Source organism: Eulemur rufifrons, chromosome 9 (genome assembly GCF_041146395.1).
Source record: "Eulemur rufifrons isolate Redbay chromosome 9, OSU_ERuf_1, whole genome shotgun sequence".
In the NCBI taxonomy this organism is placed as follows: Eukaryota; Metazoa; Chordata; class Mammalia; order Primates; family Lemuridae; genus Eulemur; species Eulemur rufifrons.
The window spans coordinates 5,360,310-5,379,242 of NC_090991.1; the positions used below are offsets into that span (position 1 = coordinate 5,360,310).

General features: G+C 42.5%; 1 protein-coding gene across 8 annotated transcripts in view; it reads left to right on the forward strand.

Annotated features, from left to right (window-relative positions):
* The window catches only part of PRPSAP2 (phosphoribosyl pyrophosphate synthetase associated protein 2), a 43,030-nt gene extending 24,511 nt beyond the window's left edge, over nucleotides 1-18,519 (forward strand). For all 8 annotated transcript variants that reach the window (XM_069483231.1, XM_069483228.1, XM_069483224.1 and 5 more), the window contains 4 exons: nucleotides 9,973-10,121; nucleotides 12,703-12,773; nucleotides 15,541-15,687; nucleotides 17,757-18,519. In XM_069483231.1, the coding sequence (XP_069339332.1) occupies nucleotides 9,973-10,121; nucleotides 12,703-12,773; nucleotides 15,541-15,687; nucleotides 17,757-17,915 (526 nt within the window). In that variant the 3' untranslated portion in view covers nucleotides 17,916-18,519. The remainder of the gene's footprint in view (nucleotides 1-9,972; nucleotides 10,122-12,702; nucleotides 12,774-15,540; nucleotides 15,688-17,756) is intronic.
* Nucleotides 18,520-18,933: the final 414 nt, after the last annotated feature.

Sequence of the window (18,933 nt, forward strand, 5' to 3'; positions counted from 1 at the left end):
TTTGCTTTAACTATCAAACATAATTTAGAAAAGTCAAGACGAGAAGGAAAGCCTGTTATAGTTACTCATATTTTTGGTTCCTTCTTCCTTCCTGATGTTCCAGAGTTCTGTTTGTTATTTCCTTTTTGTTTAAAGTACTTCCTTTTTCCCTTTTAAAATGGTGGTTCTGTTGGCAACAAATTTTTTTGGTTTTCCTTCATCTGAGAATGTCTTGAGTCATCCTTTCATTCTTAAAGGATGTTATTTGATGGCTGTTGGGGTCTGGGTTGACAGTTTTTTTCTTTCAGCACCTGAAAAGTATTTGCATCACTTTCTTCTGATCTCCATGATTCTGATGAGAAGTTGGTTGTCATGTGAATTATTTTTCAAGATTTTTTCTTTGTTTTTAGTTTCCAAAAGTTTAATTATAATGTGTCCTGGCATGGATTTCTTTGGATTTATACTGTTTGAGGTTTGCGCAGCTTTTGCAATCTGTAAGTTTATGTCTCTTGCCAATTTGGGAAGTTTTCAGCCATTATCGTTTTGAGTACTTTTTCAGTCCTCCTCTCTTTCTTCTTTCCTTCAGGGACTCTGATGACACGAGTGTTAGATCTTTTGTTATAGTTCATAGGTCCCTGAGATTCTGTTCGTTTTCCCCCCTTCTCCTTTTTACTCTGTGTTGTCTAGATTGAGTAATTTCTATTGTGCTGTTTTCCAGTTTGCTGATTCTTTCTTTTGTAACTTCCATTCTACATTTGAGCCTATCCGTTTGAGCTTTTTAATTTGGTTATTATATTTTTTAAGTTCTAAAATTACTGTTTGGTTCTTTTTTATATTTTCTGTTTCCTTGACGAGACTTCCTGTTTCTTTGCTTAGGCCTTCTGTTGTTTTCATTTGTTTCAAGCATGTTCCTAATTGCTCCTTGTGGCATTTTTCTGATGGCTGCTGTAAAATCTTTGTCATATGATTTTGACATGTCTGTCATCTTGGTGTTGGGATCTGTTAATTGTCTTTTTTCTTTCATGTTGCGATTTCCCTGGTTCTTGGTGTGGTGAGTGACTTTTGATTGGACTCTGGACATTTGGATATTGTGTATGAGACTGTGCATGTTATTTAGACCTTCTGTTTTTGCTGGCTTCTTAGGGCTCTAGCAGGGAAAGTGGCGGTATGCGCTTGTTACCTCTGGGTGGGGTAGAAGTCTGGGTTCCCCATCTAGCCTGTGTTGACCACTCAAGATGGGAGGGACTCCCTGTTACCTGTGGGTGGGGGTGCTCCCCATGAGCCCTCCACTGGCACCACGGGGGAGGGGCTTCATTACCACTGGGAGTGGCGGTGGAATTTCTCATACCACTAGGCCTCTCCAACACTGCCGCAGTGGGCAGGGGAGGGTACCTCTTTACTGCTGACTTGGGGGTAGAATCCAGATTTCGCTCTCCACTGGCACAGGCAGGGTGCTCATTCTAGTAAGTGGGCATGAAAGTACCAACTCCCTACTATTAAACCACCCTATCAGAGGTTGAGGTGCCTGTTGACAGAAGGACAAACCAGGAGGTTCAGGCCTGCCACTTGGCCTTTGCTCACGTAGGGGAAGCATGGGGCTGTAGTTTTTCCTGTAGTATTTGTCTGGGGTAGGACAGTTATTGTCTTCTAAATGTTTTCTGACTTGCTAGATTGCCCCTTTCCTGGTTCTCTGGCCAGAGAGAGCAGGCTTTTGTAGGGATTTTTCTTGTCTTTGCCCACTGACATTTTTGGGTTGCTGATTTTTTTCTCCAGCTATAAGTCTGGGATAATGAAGCAAAAAGAAAGCCCAAGGAAGTCACCACTGTGTTGGTCCTAGGGTGCCTTGAGGTCTTTCTCCAGTCTACGTTTTTCTCCCTGCCTTTTAGAGTCTTCTCATGTTTGTTTTGTATATAATGTCCAAAGTTTTTAGTTGGACTTAATAAAGGAGTGGGGCAATCCATTTTAGTGGAAGCAGAAGTGGCAACAATGCATTTTGATACATTTTTTCCTCACTAACTAGCAGAAGAAAGTGATGAATTTTGTTTCAACTTTTCCATCTGAGTAGGCTTCTGATAACTTCCAGAATCTTCAGTGAGCACCTAGCACCCATGTGTTTATAGAGGGATGGATATGGTAGCCTTTTGCTCAGTTCCTTTGGCATTTGTCACAGACATTTGTCATTCATCTGTTCAGAGGTTTATTGAGAACCTACTGTACTGGGTCCAGTGGGGCCCAGGAAGATGCCCCCTGGAATGCATGTGTGGTGTTGTATGTTTTATCTACATGATCTCATTTGATTTTCTTAACCTAGGAGGTCAGCAGTTATTGTCTCTCACAGACGAGGAAACAGACCCAAGGAGATGAAGGAACTTTTCCAAGGTGGTTCAGCCAGATGTTGTTTACTTGAAGGTGGTGTTACCGCCCAACCCGATGGTGTCCCTTGCCTACAGCCAAGATAGAGGCCAGTATACTGAGACAGTAGGAGTTGCAGCAGAGAAAGAGTTTAATATCACAAGGCACCAAACAAGGAGATGGGAGAATTTTCTCAAATCTGTCTCCGTGAGGATTTTGGGGCTGAGGTATTTAAAAGGTGGTTTGGTGAACAAAGGGCTAGAGAACTGGGTTTGCTGATTGGTTGGGGATGAACTCATAGGATTGGGAAGCAGCAATTGTCTTCTTGGCTAAAACAATTCGTGGGTAGAGGGTCACAGGACCTGTTGGATCAGTTCCCATGCATGGCCACTGGTCCAGTGATGTCAGTTGGTCCACCTGAATACAGAATCTGGAAGGTGTCTCAGACCACTCTTAGGTTTTACAATATCAATGTTATCTATAAAAGTGACTGGGGAGGTCACAAATCTTGCCCCTGTCAGGCAGTGAGCAGTTACAGCAGTAGGCAAGTTAGGGAACAATGGCTGGTTAACTTTTAGCTATGTCTGTCCTTGTGTAGAGATCAGACTTTTATCACAGTTCATGTCTTGTGGTCTTACTATTATTTTAATATAGGCAGTTTCAGTGGTGGTGCAACTGATTACTTCTTAGAATGTTTGTTTCCACACCAGTGATTATGGGATTTGGGTGTTGGCCAAATATGATTGAAATTGACTTGCCCCATCACTCTGTCTTCACTCAGTCCATACTTGAGTACTGTTGTGCCAGCCATTGTGGATGTGGTGGTGACCAGAACAGACATTGCTCTGCTCCTGTGGAGCTTGCAGACTGCCCTCATGTTCTGTTTGACTAGTAGGTTACTTGGGTAGATTGGAACAAAGGATCCAATCTCTTTTTTTCCCAGATCCAGTAATTGAGTCCAAAATAGGCCATACTGCATTAAATAAATGTTTTGAGATAGAGCTGGGTGCTACAAAAGGCTCAATTTTCTAGGGATGAGATAATAAAATAATACAGTTGTGGCTTGAGAGTTTGGTCTCTGCATTTAAGGTGTTATGAGCAAGAGTTCTGTAGGCATAGTGTCTAACATAGTTAAGTCAACTTTGACTGTTCCCATCTCCCTTAGCTATGTGGCGGTGATTTCTTGTGTTCTAATGTCCTGATTTGCACATCAATATAGAGTTCAAATAGGATATGGCACTTTCTGGCCCAGCCATTTTTATCTGACTGCTCCTAGCTTCTTCCTCCAAGTTTTTCATTTGACACCTACCCTTAGAAAACTGTTATAGTTAATTTAAAAGACAGCCGAGGCAGCAGGAAAATAGTTAAACTAGCAATAGAAAGACATGGGCTTCCAGTTGTGGCTTAGCCAGTCCGTGAGAACCTTGGTCAAGGCAGTCTCTGCAAGCCTCAGTTTCCTCACCAGTCAGATGGGGTAACACTTGCATTGCTTATCTTACAGAGTTGTAATAAGCATCAAAGAACATATGGAAGCACTTTGCAAATTAAATATCACTATGTAGAATGGTGGTGGCTAGTTCCTTTAGAATCCTGAAGTTAGTTACTGATGAGCAGTTGTAAGTGTAGAGCTATTGTTTTGGAGTTCTTTGATAGTGAGCAGTTGTTTGGAACAGAAGGGATCATCTGAGAGTGTAATGTTGCTTTAATAAGGTAGCACACTTGCTTTAATGAGTTGTTTGGAATTTTTTTCTTAGAAACTGTATGAATAGGGAAAAGAAATGATAGTTGAGATCCTGTCTTGTTCTTTCTGACCTACGATGTAAATCAACCCTCATTTTTGTACAATCGAGAACAAGATTGAGTTGTTTTGGATTTCCTTTATGTCTGTCAGTGTATAAACAAAATGACATATGGAAATAATCCCGATCCTTTTTAGGATCGGGTGGGAATGTAAGGTATGTGACTAAATTATATAAAGTATCCAGAAACTACCATCAGTGTACAGGTAATGGTTTTATTTATGTTGAACGTGTTGTATTTTCTGGAGGTTAGTATTATTAAAATAGCATTTATCTAGGAATTGACAAACCTCTATGGATCCCAAATAGGAAAAAAAACTGCCTTAGAGGATAACTAAGAGAGGTCACTTCTTTGACAACAGTTTTATTTGCAAAGCCAATCTTTTTTTTTTTTTTTTTTTGAGACAGAGTCTCACTCTGTTGCCCAGGCTAGAGTGAGTGCCGTGGCGTCAGCCTAGCTCACAGCAACCTCAAACTCCTGAGCTCAAGCGATCCTACTGTCTCAGCCTCCCGAGTAGCTGGGACTACAGGCATGCACCACCATGCCCGGCTAATTTTTTCTATATATATATATTTTTTAGCTGTCCATATAATTTCTTTCTATTTTTAGTAGAGATGGGGTCTCGCTCTTGCTCAGGCTGGTCTCGAACTCCTGAGCTCAAACGATCCGCCCACCTCGGCCTCCCAGAGTGCTAGGATTACAGGCGTGAGCCACCGCGCCCGGCCGCAAAGCCAATCTTGAATTTGAAGGAGGAACTAATCTATATGGTGTCAGACTCTAGTGAAGACTCTGTCATTATGTTTGTCTGAAATTTATTTCTCTGAGAATTTTTTTGAAAATTATTTTAAATTTTTTATAAGAATAGATTACTAAATATTAAATCTTGGGCTATTTAGCAATTTTTATGAAAATATTTTCCCTGTTTATGACTCTCCCTCGTTTCCCTAAGTACAAATATCACCCCCCCCCCGCCCACACACACACATAGTTTTCTGTGTTTGACTGTGTTTTACAGTCCTGTTCCTGTGAAGGATGATCACCTTTTCCTTGGAAATATAAATTAGATTTCTCACAGATAAGACCAGACTGATAAATGTTTGCTTAACATGCATTTGAGATGAGATTGTTTTTAATGCCACACAAGAGTTAACTACATGTACTATAGTAATATCATGCTTTCTACTGAGGGAAGCAAAATATAACTTTATAAAAAAGTATCTTGAAATAGAATGATTTAAGCATGAATTTAAACTTCTTGAAATAATTATGAACACTGTAGCAAGGCTTTCCTTAGTTGAATAGTGCCTGTAGGAAACCTAGTAGAGTGAAATTTCCCACGACTCACAAGACTCTACATACTTGATACTTTTTAGTGTTTTCAAGTGTCCTGCACTTCCTGTGTCATGTAAACGCGGTGGCTTTGTCTAGTATAGATAGCACTGGTGGGCTTCAGTATAATCCCTAATGGTTTTTTATTTGTTTGTTTTTAGTGAATCTTGTGAGCTGTTAGATAAGAACTTGTTTTAAATTTTTGGTGTTGGAAAACCAAGACTGGGAGAACTTTTTGATCTTTAAGCACTTGAACATTTACCGTGCATAAGGTGCTGAAGACAGAAAAAAGAGTAAGAGTCAGTGTTGGCCCTCAGGAGTCTGGTCCACTGGGGAGGTGGACATGCTCTGAGGCAAGGTACAAGACAGTGAGGAGGAGGGAATAGGTTAAAAATAAAAAGCTGGGAAAATAATATACCATGGTAGAACTAGCTCTTTAAAAGAAACCTGGAGTGGCTGTATTAACATTGACAAATCAGAGATAAAGAAAATCTTTTCATAGCGATAGAAGGGGTCAGTTCTTCAAGATGACGTCATAATCGTAAACATAATGAACTGAATAGCAGAATTTAAAAATGTACGAAGCAAACACTGATAACTGCAGGAGAAATAGTTGTATCCAGTATAGTAGTCAGCAGTTCTATTACTCCTCCCTCAGTAATTGATTAAACAGGTAGACTGAAAATCAGTAAGGATACAGAAGACAAACGCTGTCAGCCAGCTGGATCTGATCAAGTGTTGTAGAACACCATCCATGGACAGCAGAATGTATGTTCTTTTTGAGCCCAAACACATTTATTAAGATAGACCATATTCTGGGCCACGAAACAAGCCTCAAATTTAAAATTATTCAAGCCATACAAAATACATTCTTTGACCACACAGGAATTAAGAATAATTCTAATAACAGAAGTATCTTTGGAGGCCGGACGCGGTGGCTCACGCCTGTAATCCTAGCACTCTGGGAGGCCAAGGCGGGTGGATTGTTTGAGCTCAGGAGTTCGAGACCAGCCTGAGCAAGAGCGAGACCCCGTCTCTACTAAAAATAGAAAGAAATGATCTGGCCAACTAAAATACATATATAGAAAAAATTAGCCGGGCATGGTGGCGCATGCCTGTAGTCCCAGCTACTCGGGAGGCTGAGGCAGTAGGATCGTTTAAGCCCAGGAATTTGAGGTTGCTGTGAGCTAGGCTGACGCCACGGCACTCACTCTAGCCCAGGGACAAAGCGAGACTCTGTCTCAAAACAAACAAACAAACAAAAAAAGAAGTATCTTTGGAAAAGTCCTAAATATTTAGTAACTAAATATACTTCTAGGTAAACCATGGTCAAAGAAGAAATCAAAAGGGAAATTAGAAAGTATTTAGAGCTGAATGAAAATGAAAACATAACACATTAAAATTTGTAGAATGCCACTAAAACAACACTTACGGAGCGATTTGTGTACTTTTATTAGAAAAGAAGATCTCAAATCAATGATCTCAGCTTCCACCTTAAGACATTAGAAAAAGCAAAGCAAAGTAAAACCAAAGTAAGCGTAAGAAAGGAAATAATAAAGATTAAAGCATAAATCAATGAAATAGAAAACAAAAAACAGTGGAGAAAAGAAAGCTAAGAGTTTGTTCTTTGAGGAAATCAATAAAATTAATAAACCTTTATCCAGACTGGTCACAAATTACCAATATTAGGAAAGAACAGGTGGCATCACCACAAATTCTACAGATGTTGAAAGGGCAATGAAGGGCATATTATAACAACTTTGTGCCAGGAACTTCCTTGAAAAACACAAACTACCAAAACCTAGATAATCTGAGTAGACTTACATCTATTGAAGAAATTAAATTGAAAATTTTCCTATAAAGAAAATTCCCAGGCCCAGATTTCAATGGTGAATTCTGCCAAACATTTGAGAAAGAAATAATGCCAATTCTACATGAGCTTTTCCAGAAATTAAAGAACAAATACTTTCCAACTCATCCTATTAGGAATTACCCAATAGCAAAACCAGACACAGACATATAAGAAAACTACAGACCAGTATCTCTCATGAACATACAGGTGAACACCCTAAACAACATTTTAGTGAACTGAATCCAACAATATATAAAAGGATAATATATCATGACTATTTGGGGGTTCATCCCAAGAATGCAAGGTTGGTTTAAGTTTGTTTGTTTTTTTTTAAGACAGAATCTTGCTCTGTTGCCCCGGCTAGAGTGCAGTGGCATCATCATAGCTCACTACAACCTCAAACTCCTGAGCTCAAGCGATCCTCCTGCCTTGGTCTCCCAAGGTGTTAGGATGACAGGCGTGAGCCACTGTGCCCAGCTGTTTTAACATTTTAAAAAATCAACAGGCTGGACACGGTGGCTCAGTCCTATAATCCTAGCACTCTGGGAGACCAAGGCAGGAGGATCGCTCGAGGTCAGCAGTTCAAGACCAGCCTGAGTGAGAGCAAGACCCTGTCTCTACTAAAAATAGAAAGAAATTATCTGGACAACTAAAAATATATAGAAAAAATTAGCCGGGCATGGTGGCGCATGCCTGTAGTCCCAGCTACTCAGGAGGCTGAGGCAGGAGGATTGCTTGAGCCCAGGAGTTCGAGATTGCAGTGAGCTATGATTGCACTTCTGCACTCTAGCCTAGGTGACAGAGTGAAACTTTGTCTCTAAAAACAAAAAAACTTCTAGAGGAAAACAGGGAAAAATCTTTGCGACATTGGGTTAGGCAAAGACTTCTTAAATATGACACCAAAGGCACAACTCAGAAAAAATTGGTAAGATGTACTTCGTCAGAATTAAATACTGCTTTTCAGAAGGCATTATTAAGAAAATGAGAGGAAAAGGCACAGATTGGAAGAAAGTATTTTTAAAGGATATATATGATAAAGGACTTGTACTCAGAATATGTAAAGAATTTTCAAAACTTAATAAGGGAACCAATCCAATTTAAAAATAGGCAAAAGAGGCCAGGTGCAGTGGCTCACACCTGAAATCCCAGCACTTTGGGAAGCTGAGGTGGGAGGATCACCTTAGGCCAGAAGTTCAAGACCAGCCTGGACAACATAGCAAGACCCCGTGTCTATAAAAAAAAATTTTTTAATTGCTCGGTGTGGTGGCATGTGCCTGTATTCCTAGCTACTTGGGAGACTGAGACAGGAGGATCGCCTGAGCCCAGGAGTTCAAGGTTACAGTGAGCTGGGATTGTGCCATTGCACTCCAGCCTGGGCAACTGAGTAAGACCTTATCTCAAAAAAAAAAAAAAAATTGGCAAAAGATAAATAGACTCTCTACCAAAGGGTATATATGGACGGCAAATAAGCACATGACAAGATGCTCAAAATACCATTTGTCATTAGGGAAATCCAAACGAAAACCACCATGAAGTGCCACTGTACACCCTTAGAATGGATTATATTAAAATGATTGACTATGGCAAGTGTTGATAAGAATGTGGAGGAACTGGCCCACGCATGCACTGCTCATGAAAATGTGTAATATGGTATAACTACTTTGGAAAACAGTTTAGCCTTTTTTTAAGGAGTTATATTATATATACCTACCGTGTGATCCAGCGATTTCACTGTTAAGTATTTACCAAGAGAAAAGAAAGCATATGCTCATACAGAGATCTTTGTATGAATGTTCACAGCAGCTTTATTTGTGATAGCTAAAACCTGGAAACAACCCAGAAGTCTGTCAGTAAGCAAATGGATAAACTGTGATCTGTTCACACAGTGGAATATTACTTAGCAGTGAAAAGGATTGAACTGTTGATACGTGATGTAGCATGGATGAATATCCAAAACATTATGCTGAGTAAAATAAGACAGACAAAAAAAGACTACATACTGCGTGGTTCTACTAACTTACCTGAAATTCTAGAAAAGGTGAAACTGTGGTGACAGAAAGCAGATCAGTGGTTGCCTGGGGCTAGAAGGACAAACAGCAGAGGGGTACAAGGAGACGTTTGGTGATGGTAGATGTGTTCCTTGTCTTGATTGTGTTAATGCTTATGTGTGTATATACACATGTCAGAACTTAAGAAATTGTATTCTTTAAATATGTACGATTTCTTGCATTTCAATTATACCTCTGTAAAGCCGTTAAAAAATTGGTGCTTAATGCTTTGATGACTATTTAATGCACTTTGTCCCGTGTGGTTGGTTCTCACAGGTGGGCAGGGAGGTAGGGAGGTGGGATTAGCGGTTGTCAGTGAGGAGACTGGGAGGCGGTTAGCCAGCTCCCTCGGGCTCCCCCAGCCAGCTGCTTGCAGACCAGGCCAGGCCACTGCCCATCCGTTAGTGCTGCCGCCGGAGAGAAGCGTTCGGCATGTGGGGTCTCCGCAGTTAGTCCTGGATTCTAAGAGTCTGAGGCTGTTTTATGCTCTTTTTTTCCTTATTCCTTTGGGAAACTACATTTTACTTATGTTCTCTTAATGTTTTCTCCCCTGGACATTAGGAGAAAACAGGTTGCCTGGTTTTTGAGTTTGTGTCTGATGCTTTCCTTTAGGGCACAATCTTTTGCTGAGCGCCTGCGCCTGGGAATCGCCGTGATTCATGGAGAAGCGCAGGATGCAGAGTCCGACCTGGTGGACGGGCGCCATTCCCCGCCCATGGTCAGGAGTGTGGCTGCTATCCACCCCAGCCTGGAGATCCCCAGTAAGTGCGCTGGCGCGCTTTGCTGCTTGCCTCGGTTTTAAGGCTAACCGGTTGTGGGTTTTTTCTTTTCAATGTGAAACTTGAAGTTGGCAAAAACTAATTAACACCTTTCCTGGCAAGATAGTAATAAATGCACTTCTGATGACCCTGTGAATTACAGAGCCCTTTACAAGCAGTCTCTCCTTTGCAAGAGCAAGACCTATGAAAATGTTCAAACTATTTAGACTCGGTTATGGCATTTCAGAGAATTTTATGGATTCATTTAGCAGTATATCCTAGAGTATAGGTTAACATAAGCAAAAAGCTTATGTATAAACTTATTGACTATAGTGTTATTTTTAATATGAAATTTTGGAATGGTTTAAATGGTTTCCCAAAGGGTAAGGCTTGGTAAATTGTATCAGAATAGCTAATTATCCAGCCCTTTGAAGTAATCAAGACTATCTGAAAACAAGAGAAAAATCTATGGAATATATGTCAATAAGGCAGAATACAGGATTGTATACCACCTGTCTGTCTTAGTCACTTCAGGCTGTTTTAACATTATATCTTAGACCAGACAATTTATAAACAAGAGAAATTTATTTTTCGTAGTATCTGGTGATGGCCTGTTCCTCCATAGATAGTTCCTTCTTGCTGCATCCTTATGTGGTGGAAGAGGGTGGAAGGCTCCCTGGACTCTTTTTTTTTTTTTTTTTTTTTTTGAGACAGAGTCTCACTCTGTTGCCTGGGCTAGAGAGCTGTGGCGTCAGCCTAGCTCACAGCAACCTCAAACTCCTAGGCTCAAGCGATCCTCCTGCCTCAGCCTCCCGAGTAGCTGGGACTAAAGGCATGCGCCACCATGCCCGGCTAATTTTTCCTATATATATTTTTAGCTGTCCATATAATTTCTTTCTATTTTTAGTAGAGACGGGGTCTCGCTCTTGCTTAGGCTGGTCTCAAACTCCTGAGTTTAAACAATCCGCCCGCCTCGGCCTCCCAGAGTGCTGGGATTACAGGCGTGAGCCATCACGCCCGGCCTGGCCATTTGTTTTTGTTTTTGTTTTTGTTTTTTGGGGACAGGGTCTCCCTCTGTCCCCCAGACTAGAGTCCAGTGGCATCATAATAGCTCATTGTAACCTCAAACTCTTGGGCTTAAGCAATCCTTCTGCCTTAGCCTCCCAAGTAGCTGGGACTACAGGTGCAGCTGGGTAATTTTTCTATTTTTTGTAGAGATGGGGTCTCACTCTTGCTCAGGCTGGTCTCAAACTCCTGGCCTCAAGTGATCCTCCCTCCTTGGCCTCCTAAATGCTAGGATTACGGATGTGACCACCGCGCCTGGCCTTGTTGGGCATATGTATATCTTATTGGCAGAAATGTCTGTTCAAGTCTTTTACCCATTTTTGTTTAAATCTTATTCTTTTTCTTTTTTTCTTAATCTCTCGCCTTCCTGTCCCTTTGCCCATTTTTTAATTGGGTTGTATACCTTTTTATTATTGAGTTGCAAGCTTTCTTTGTATATTTAGGATACTAGAGATAAATGGTATGCAAATGTTCTCTCATTCTTTAGGTTATTTTTCACTTTCTTGATAGTGTTGTTTGGCACACAAAAGGTTTTCATTTTGCTGAAGTCTGATTTTTATTTGTTGCTTGTCTTTTGGTGTAATATTTAAGAGTCTTGGCCAGGGACGGTGGCTCACGTGATTTGTGAGGCCAAGGTGGGATGATAGCTTGAGGCCAGAAGTTCAAGACTAGCCTGTGTAATGTAGTAAGACTCTCCTGTACAAAAGAATTTTTTAAAAGACTTAACCAGGCATGGTAGTGCACACCTGTAGTCCCAGCTACTCAGAAGGCTGAGGCAGGACAATCGCGTAGCCAGAGCCCAGGAGTTTGAGGCTGCAGTGAGCTATGATCGTGCCATTGCACTCCAGCCTGGGTGACAGAATGAGACCCCATCTCTAAAAAAGAGGGAAAAAAAGATTCTTCTTTTAATTTTTTTCAGCAGTGTTTTATAGTTTTCACAAGTTTTTCACCTCCTTGGTTAAATTTATTCCTAGAGATTTTTTTCTCCTTTGGATCCTTTTGTAAATGGAATTACTTTCTTAATTTTCTCTTCAGGTTCTTCATTGTTGGTGGGTAGAAACACCCCTGATTTATGTGTGTTGATCCAGTACTCTGCAACTTTGCTGAATTCTTGTATTAGCTTAGGTAGTTTTTTGTGGATTCTTTGGGATTTTTAATGTGTAGGATCATGTCATCTGCTAATAGAGTTTTAATTCTGCCTTTCTGATCTGGATGTCTTTTTTTCTTTGTCTTGCCTAATTTCCCGTGCTAGCACACCCAGTACAGTGCTGGATGACAGTGGAACTAGCAGGCATCCTCGTCTTGTTCCTGGTCTTAGGGGGCAGCTTTTAGTCTTTCATCATGAAGCGTCATGTCAACTGTGGGTGTTCATAGTTGCCCTTCATCAGATTGAGGGAGTTCCCTTCTGTCCCTATTTTGTTTGATGTTTTTATCATGAGATCATGAGACATTAACTTCCTAAAGGTTTTGTCTTACTTTTTAATGTAAAAATTTGGTGTATTTGTTTTATTCTGACCAGTGCTGATTCCTAAAGAAAAGCCCCCAATCACAGTTGTTGGTGATGTTGGAGGAAGGATTGCCATCATTGTGGTATGTAGCCTTCTTTTATTATTAATTTTAGTATTTACCATTGTGATTCTGTTGACTGACTTGTTAATTGTAGGCATATAAAGGCTAGGAATAGTGGTATGATCCGGTAAGTCTCATTTAAGTTAGTGCCTTGTGCTAAACGTTTATTTTGGCCCAGAAATTGAGAAATGCTATTATTAATCTGTTTTAAAAATTGCATAGTTAACTAAATTGTGCAGCTGTTTGTTATAGCATGGGAAATTTTGTTTGTTTGTTTTGAGACAGGGTCTCACTCTGTTCCCTGGGCTGGAGTGCAGTGGTGTCGTCATAACTCACTGCAACCTCCTACTCCTGGGCTCAAGCGATCCTCCTGCCTCAGCCTCCCAAGTAGTTAGGACTACAGGCATGTGCCACCACACCTGGCTAATTTAAAATTTTTTTTTTTGTAGAGATGGAGTCTTACCATGTTGCCCAGGCTGGTCTCAAATTCCTGGACTCTAGCAGTTCTCCCCCTCGGCCTCCCAAAGTGCTGAGATTATAAGCATGAGCCACTGCGCCCAGCCAGAAATTGTTTTGTGATAAGAATAGAAAACAAAGTTGATTGTAACTGTTAAAAACACATGTGCTTTCACACATTATAAAACCAGTGCACAAAGATAATGTACTTAATGCCTGTGTAGCTCCCAGAATAGAGTGACCCCCTGGGGACCTGCTAGTCCGCTTACAGGGGGCATGTCACCAGCTACCCTGGAAGCTTCCTGTGGGCTTACCTGGGGCTCTTTTTTCCTCTCCCCCTGAAAGGTTGTCCCCAACCCAAAATCTATCCATCTGTGCCCTTCCTTATCTTTATAGTCTGCCATGAATGCACATTCCCTTAAATCCTGTCTTGTTTTGTTTGGCTTGGTTTTGATGTTTCTATAAATGATGTCTCTGTGTCCTTCGTGACTTTTTTGTTTGACACTGTTGTCGGGATTTACCCACGTCGTAGCAGATAGTTGTACGTTATTCTTTTTCGCTGGTATAGCTGTTATACAGCTTAGTTATCTGTTCTGCAGGCATTGAACATGCATTTTTTCCATTTCCAAATGGGACTGCTTTGAACATTCTTGCACCTATTTTCTGCTGTATACATGCGAGAGTTTTGAGGAGCCTGGGAGCGGAGCTGGGTCTGAAGATAAAGTGGTTGTACAGCAGTGTTTCCCAGGCTCCATAGTGGCTGCTCCCTGTTTGTTATCCCTGGTGCTTGGTAATGTTGCTGTCATCTTTTTCAAGTTAGAAAATCTCTCATGTCACCCAGGCTAATAGCTGTTCATTAATTTATTCCTTAACTGGCAAAGTCTGTAGTAACAAAATGCTCCAGGTTCAGCGTTTTGTTTCCCATTCTATTGCAAGTGCATTTAAAAAAAAAAATCTTTTTATTTTGAAGTAATTATAGATTCACAGGAAGTTGGAAAAAATGTACAGGGACATTCTGCATGCTCTTTACCCAGCTCCCTCTGTCTCGCTTAACTGTGTTACAGAAACACAGCCTGGAAATTCCCAGCTCCGCAGCCCGCAGAGCTCCTTCAGAGAGCCCCCGTGTTGCGTGCACTGCGTGTGCGCAGCTTGTGCAGTCACGCCAGGGAGCTTCATGAGCAGCCGCCACCCAGACTCAGCAGTGCCCTTCACCTCAGAGCTCCTCGTGCCTCCCTCCATAGCCACAGCCACCTCCTCCACGCCCAGCCCCAGCTCCTGATGTCTTGGTCTGCTTTGTGCTTCTATTAACAGAATACCTGAGACTGGGAAATTTATAAAGAACGGAAATTAAGCTAGGGCCGGGCGCGGTGGCTCACGCCTGTAATCCTAGCACTCTGGGAGGCCGAGGCGGGAGGATTGTTTGAGCTCAGGAGTTCGAGACCAGCCTGAGCAACAGCAAGACCCCGTCTCTACTAAAAATAGAAAGAAATTATATGGACAGCTAAAAATATATATAGAAAAAATTAGCCGGGCCTGTTGGCGCACGCCTGTAATCCCAGCTACTCAGGAGGCTGAGGCAGGAGGATGGCTTGAGCCCGGGTGTTTGAGGTTGCTGTGAGCTAGGCTGACGCCATGGTACTCTAGCCTGGGCAACAGAGTGAGACTGTCTCAAAAAAAAAACAAAAGAAATTAAGCTGGGCGCAGTGGCTCACGCCACTAGTACTCGGGGAGGCTGAGGTGGGAGGATCGCTTGAGCTCAGGAGTTTGAGACCAGCCTGAGCAAGGGCAAGACCCCGTCTCTACAGAAAACAGAAAAAATTAGTCGGGTATGTTGTTGCATGCCTGTAGTCCCAGCTATTTGAAAGCTATTTTGTTATAAAGAACAATAATCACTGTTGTTTTCTCCATTGTAATATCATGAAAAAAGCATATTTCCCATATGCTTAGTGGAAAGGAGGAAGAGAGCCACCCACGGTTCCATTACCCACAGTCAAAAGCATCTTGTAACAGTTTTTCTATGTATTTAAAAAAAAAATTATTCCAGCGTCATTTTTGGTGCCACCTGCATTATGAAGGCACAGCTCTGGGCAGTCCGGGGTACAGAGATGGAAACAGTTTTCTCACCCGGGAGCCTGGGCGTGGTTGGAGATGGCGCTGCGGGTGGAGCTGGTGGCGTGCAGGAGGAAGCTCGTGTGCAAGGCCTGGAGGGGGGCGGCGGGACAGAAGAGCAGATTTGTCATGGTAATTTAGGCAGACCCTTCTTTGTCCTGCTTGTCTAACCTGCCCTTGCAAAAGTGCTCATGCACCTCTTGCTCCATCTGTGATTTGGCAGGATGACATCATCGATGACGTTGACAGCTTTCTCGCTGCGGCAGAGACCCTGAAGGAAAGAGGTGCCTATAAGATCTTCGTGATGGCGACTCATGGCTTGCTGTCTTCCGACGCCCCCCGGCTGATTGAGGAGTCTGCCATCGATGAGGTAACGGGCAGGCCATGTGTGGGCACAGCTGCCTGGCACTTTGGCACGTCCTGATCCTTAGAGAGTAGGTACAAGAGCGAGTTCTTTTGTAGTTATGAATGGATTCAAAAGGTGGGTTATATTGGGTTTCATTGAGTAAAATCCTCTAACGCTACCACTTTTTTCAGATAACAGATTGAGATGTGATTCACGTGCCATGCCATTCATCCATTTAAAGTATATAACCCAGTGGGTTTTAGAAAGTGCAGTTGTACAATCATTACCACAATCAATTTTAGAACATTTTTATTTCCCCAAAAAGAAACCCCGTACCCGTTAGCAGTCACTCCACATTTTCTCTCAATCCACCCAGCCCCTGGCAACCCTAACCTGCTTCCTGTCTCTATGGCTTTGCGTCTTCTGGACGTTTCGTGTAGATGAGATGATGCTATGTGTGGGCTTTCGCTTCTGGCTTCTTTCAGTCGCACACGCTGTCAGGGTCCATCCACGCTGCAGCATGGAGCAGTGCTTCGTTCCTTTTCATGATCCGATACTACTCTGTTGTGTAGATATACCACATTTTCTCTCTCTTCGTACATTGATGGGAACTTGGATTTTTTTGCTTTTTTACTATTATGAATAATGTAGCTGTGAACATTTGTATGTAAGTTTTTGTGTGGACATATTTTTTGTTTTTTGGCTTTTTTGAGGCAGAGCCTCACACTGTTGCCCTGGGTAGAGTGCCAGGCATCAGCCCAGCTCACCAGTGACCCCAAATTCCTGGGCTCAGTTGATCCTCCTGCCTCAGCCTGCGAAGTAGTTGGGACTACAGGTGCACACCACCAGGCCCGGCTAACTTTTTTCTATTTTTAGTTGCCTGGCTTTTTTTTTTTTTTTTTCCCTATTTGTAGTAGAGATGGGGTCTCACTCTTGCTCAGGCTGGTCTTGAACTCCTAACCTCAGGTGATCCTCCTGCCTCAGCCTCCCAGAGTGCTAGGATCACAGATGTGAGCCACTGTGCCCGGCCCATGGACATATATTTTCAATTCTCTTGGATATATAACTAGGATTAGAATTTCTGGGTCATACAGTAACTTTATGTTTAAACTTTCTTTTCTTTTTTTTTTTTTTTGAGACAGAGTCTTGCTCTGTTGCCTGAGCTAGAGTGCCATGGCATCAGCCTAGCTCACAGCAGCCTCAAACCCCTGGGCTCAAGCGATCCTCCTGCCTCAACCTCCCGAGTAGCTGGGACTACCAGCATGCACCACCATGCCCGGCTAAGTTTTTCTCCATATTTTTAGTTGTCCAGTTAATTTCTTTCTATTTTTCAGTAGAGACAGGGTCTCGCTCTTGCTCAGGCTGGTCTCGAACTGCTGACCTCAAGTGATCCGCCTGCCTCGGCCTCCCAGAGTGCTAGAATTACACGTGTGAGCCACCACGACCAGCCTATGTTTAAACTTTTGAGGGCCTGCCAGCCTGGTTTCTAAAGCACCTGAGACATCTTACATCCCACCAGCAGTGATGAGCATTCTATTTTCTCGGCATTTTCACCAATACTTGATATTATCTGTCTTTTTGGCTATAGCTGTCCTAGTGGGTATGAAGTTATCAAATCTTAGCCGGGTCCAATGGCTCATGCCTATAATCCCAGCACTTTGGGAGGCTGAGGCAGGAGGATTGCTTGAGGCCAGGAGTTCAAGACCAGCCTGGGCAACATAGTGAGACCCTGTCTCTAAAATTAGAAAATTAATGGGGTGTGGTGGCACGTGCCTGTAGTCCCAGCTACTTGGGAGGCTGAGGCAGGAGGATCTCTTGAGCCCAGGAGTGGGAGGTTGTAGTGAGCTATGAGTGTACCACTACACTCTAGCCTGGGCAACAGAGCAAGACCCTCTCTCTAAAAGAAAGAAAAAACTAAAAAACTTAACCTAAGAAACTAAGAAACACAGGCAGCTTCATATTAACTGGAAACGTTCTTGTAGGGTAGACTGTCTAGTAGAACCCTGGAGATTTGGGAGTGTGTCACATTTTCAGACCAAAGCGTGAAGCTGTTTGGCTTTTTGATGCTCTTTGTTTTTTCTCTTGACTCACAGGTGGTGGTCACCAACACAATTCCACATGAAATCCAGAAACTCCAGTGCCCCAAGATTAAAACTGTGGATATCAGCATGATCCTTTCAGAAGCAATCCGTCGGATTCACAACGGGGAGTCCATGTCCTACCTTTTCAGAAACATAGGTTTGGATGACTGAAAGCTGTCCATTTTTCCGACTCCGAGGGCCAAACTGGAAACGCAGGAATGATGCTGTGCGGGCTGGTGCTCGATGGCGTCTGCCACAGGAGCCGTCCTGTTCCGCCCCTCCCTGTCCCTGTACCCTCTCTTCTTGCTGATTCCTATGAAGACAGACCAACTTTTTATGTCAGTCGGGTATGTGTACGTTTGGGGGCAATTTTTATAAAAGAAATACTTTATTCTCCTCTTAAATAAAACAAGTTCTGGTTGTTTCAGTTTAACTATTTAAGAAATAACTTAGAATAAGATTTTTAAGCTCACAACCTTTTTCCAAAGTTGCTTGAGCCAAACGCTTAAAAAAGTTAATAAAATAAAATGGTCCTACTATATGGTACCTGCAGTTGAGAAGCCAGAAAGCTTCCACTGTTGAATCCAAGTAAATGACGGTTTTAGAAATGCTTTTATAGACAAGCCTATGGAATATGTCATGGTATTTATTTTCTGCAACTAAAGAAGGAATAAAAACTTGTGTTTGTGTGTATTTTTTAAAACTTTGTGTTTGGGCAGCTGTTTTATAACTAAAATAAAATGAAAGCTGAATATTCATGCTGTGGACTTTGAAATGTTAATCAGCTTCTTTTCTCTTCTCCAACTTTTTGGGGCTGCAGTTGCCTCTTGGGGACGTAACATTCCCTGTGCTGACACTCTGTCAAAGACCCTGAAAGTTCCTGGCGTGGAGTTGCGTGACGGGGGCGGGAGAGGGGTTTGATCTCGGGACGAGGCCACGGCAGCAGGGCAGCGAGGGGCACGAGGTGCCAGCCGGTCTCCAAGATGTGGCTCTGCTCCCTTTTCCACGGCACCACCATTCTTGACACAGCTCACGCCTCTGCATGCTCTGGGGGAGCGTCATTGACAGGACCCTTGTCAAGTATTGTCTGTCTTGGAGGTTAGAGTTTGGAACTCTGAGCTTCCACTTCGGAGTTTATCGGACTTGGCTCCCCTGGACTGGCGCCCCGGGAGTCAGGCCCGGGTGTCCT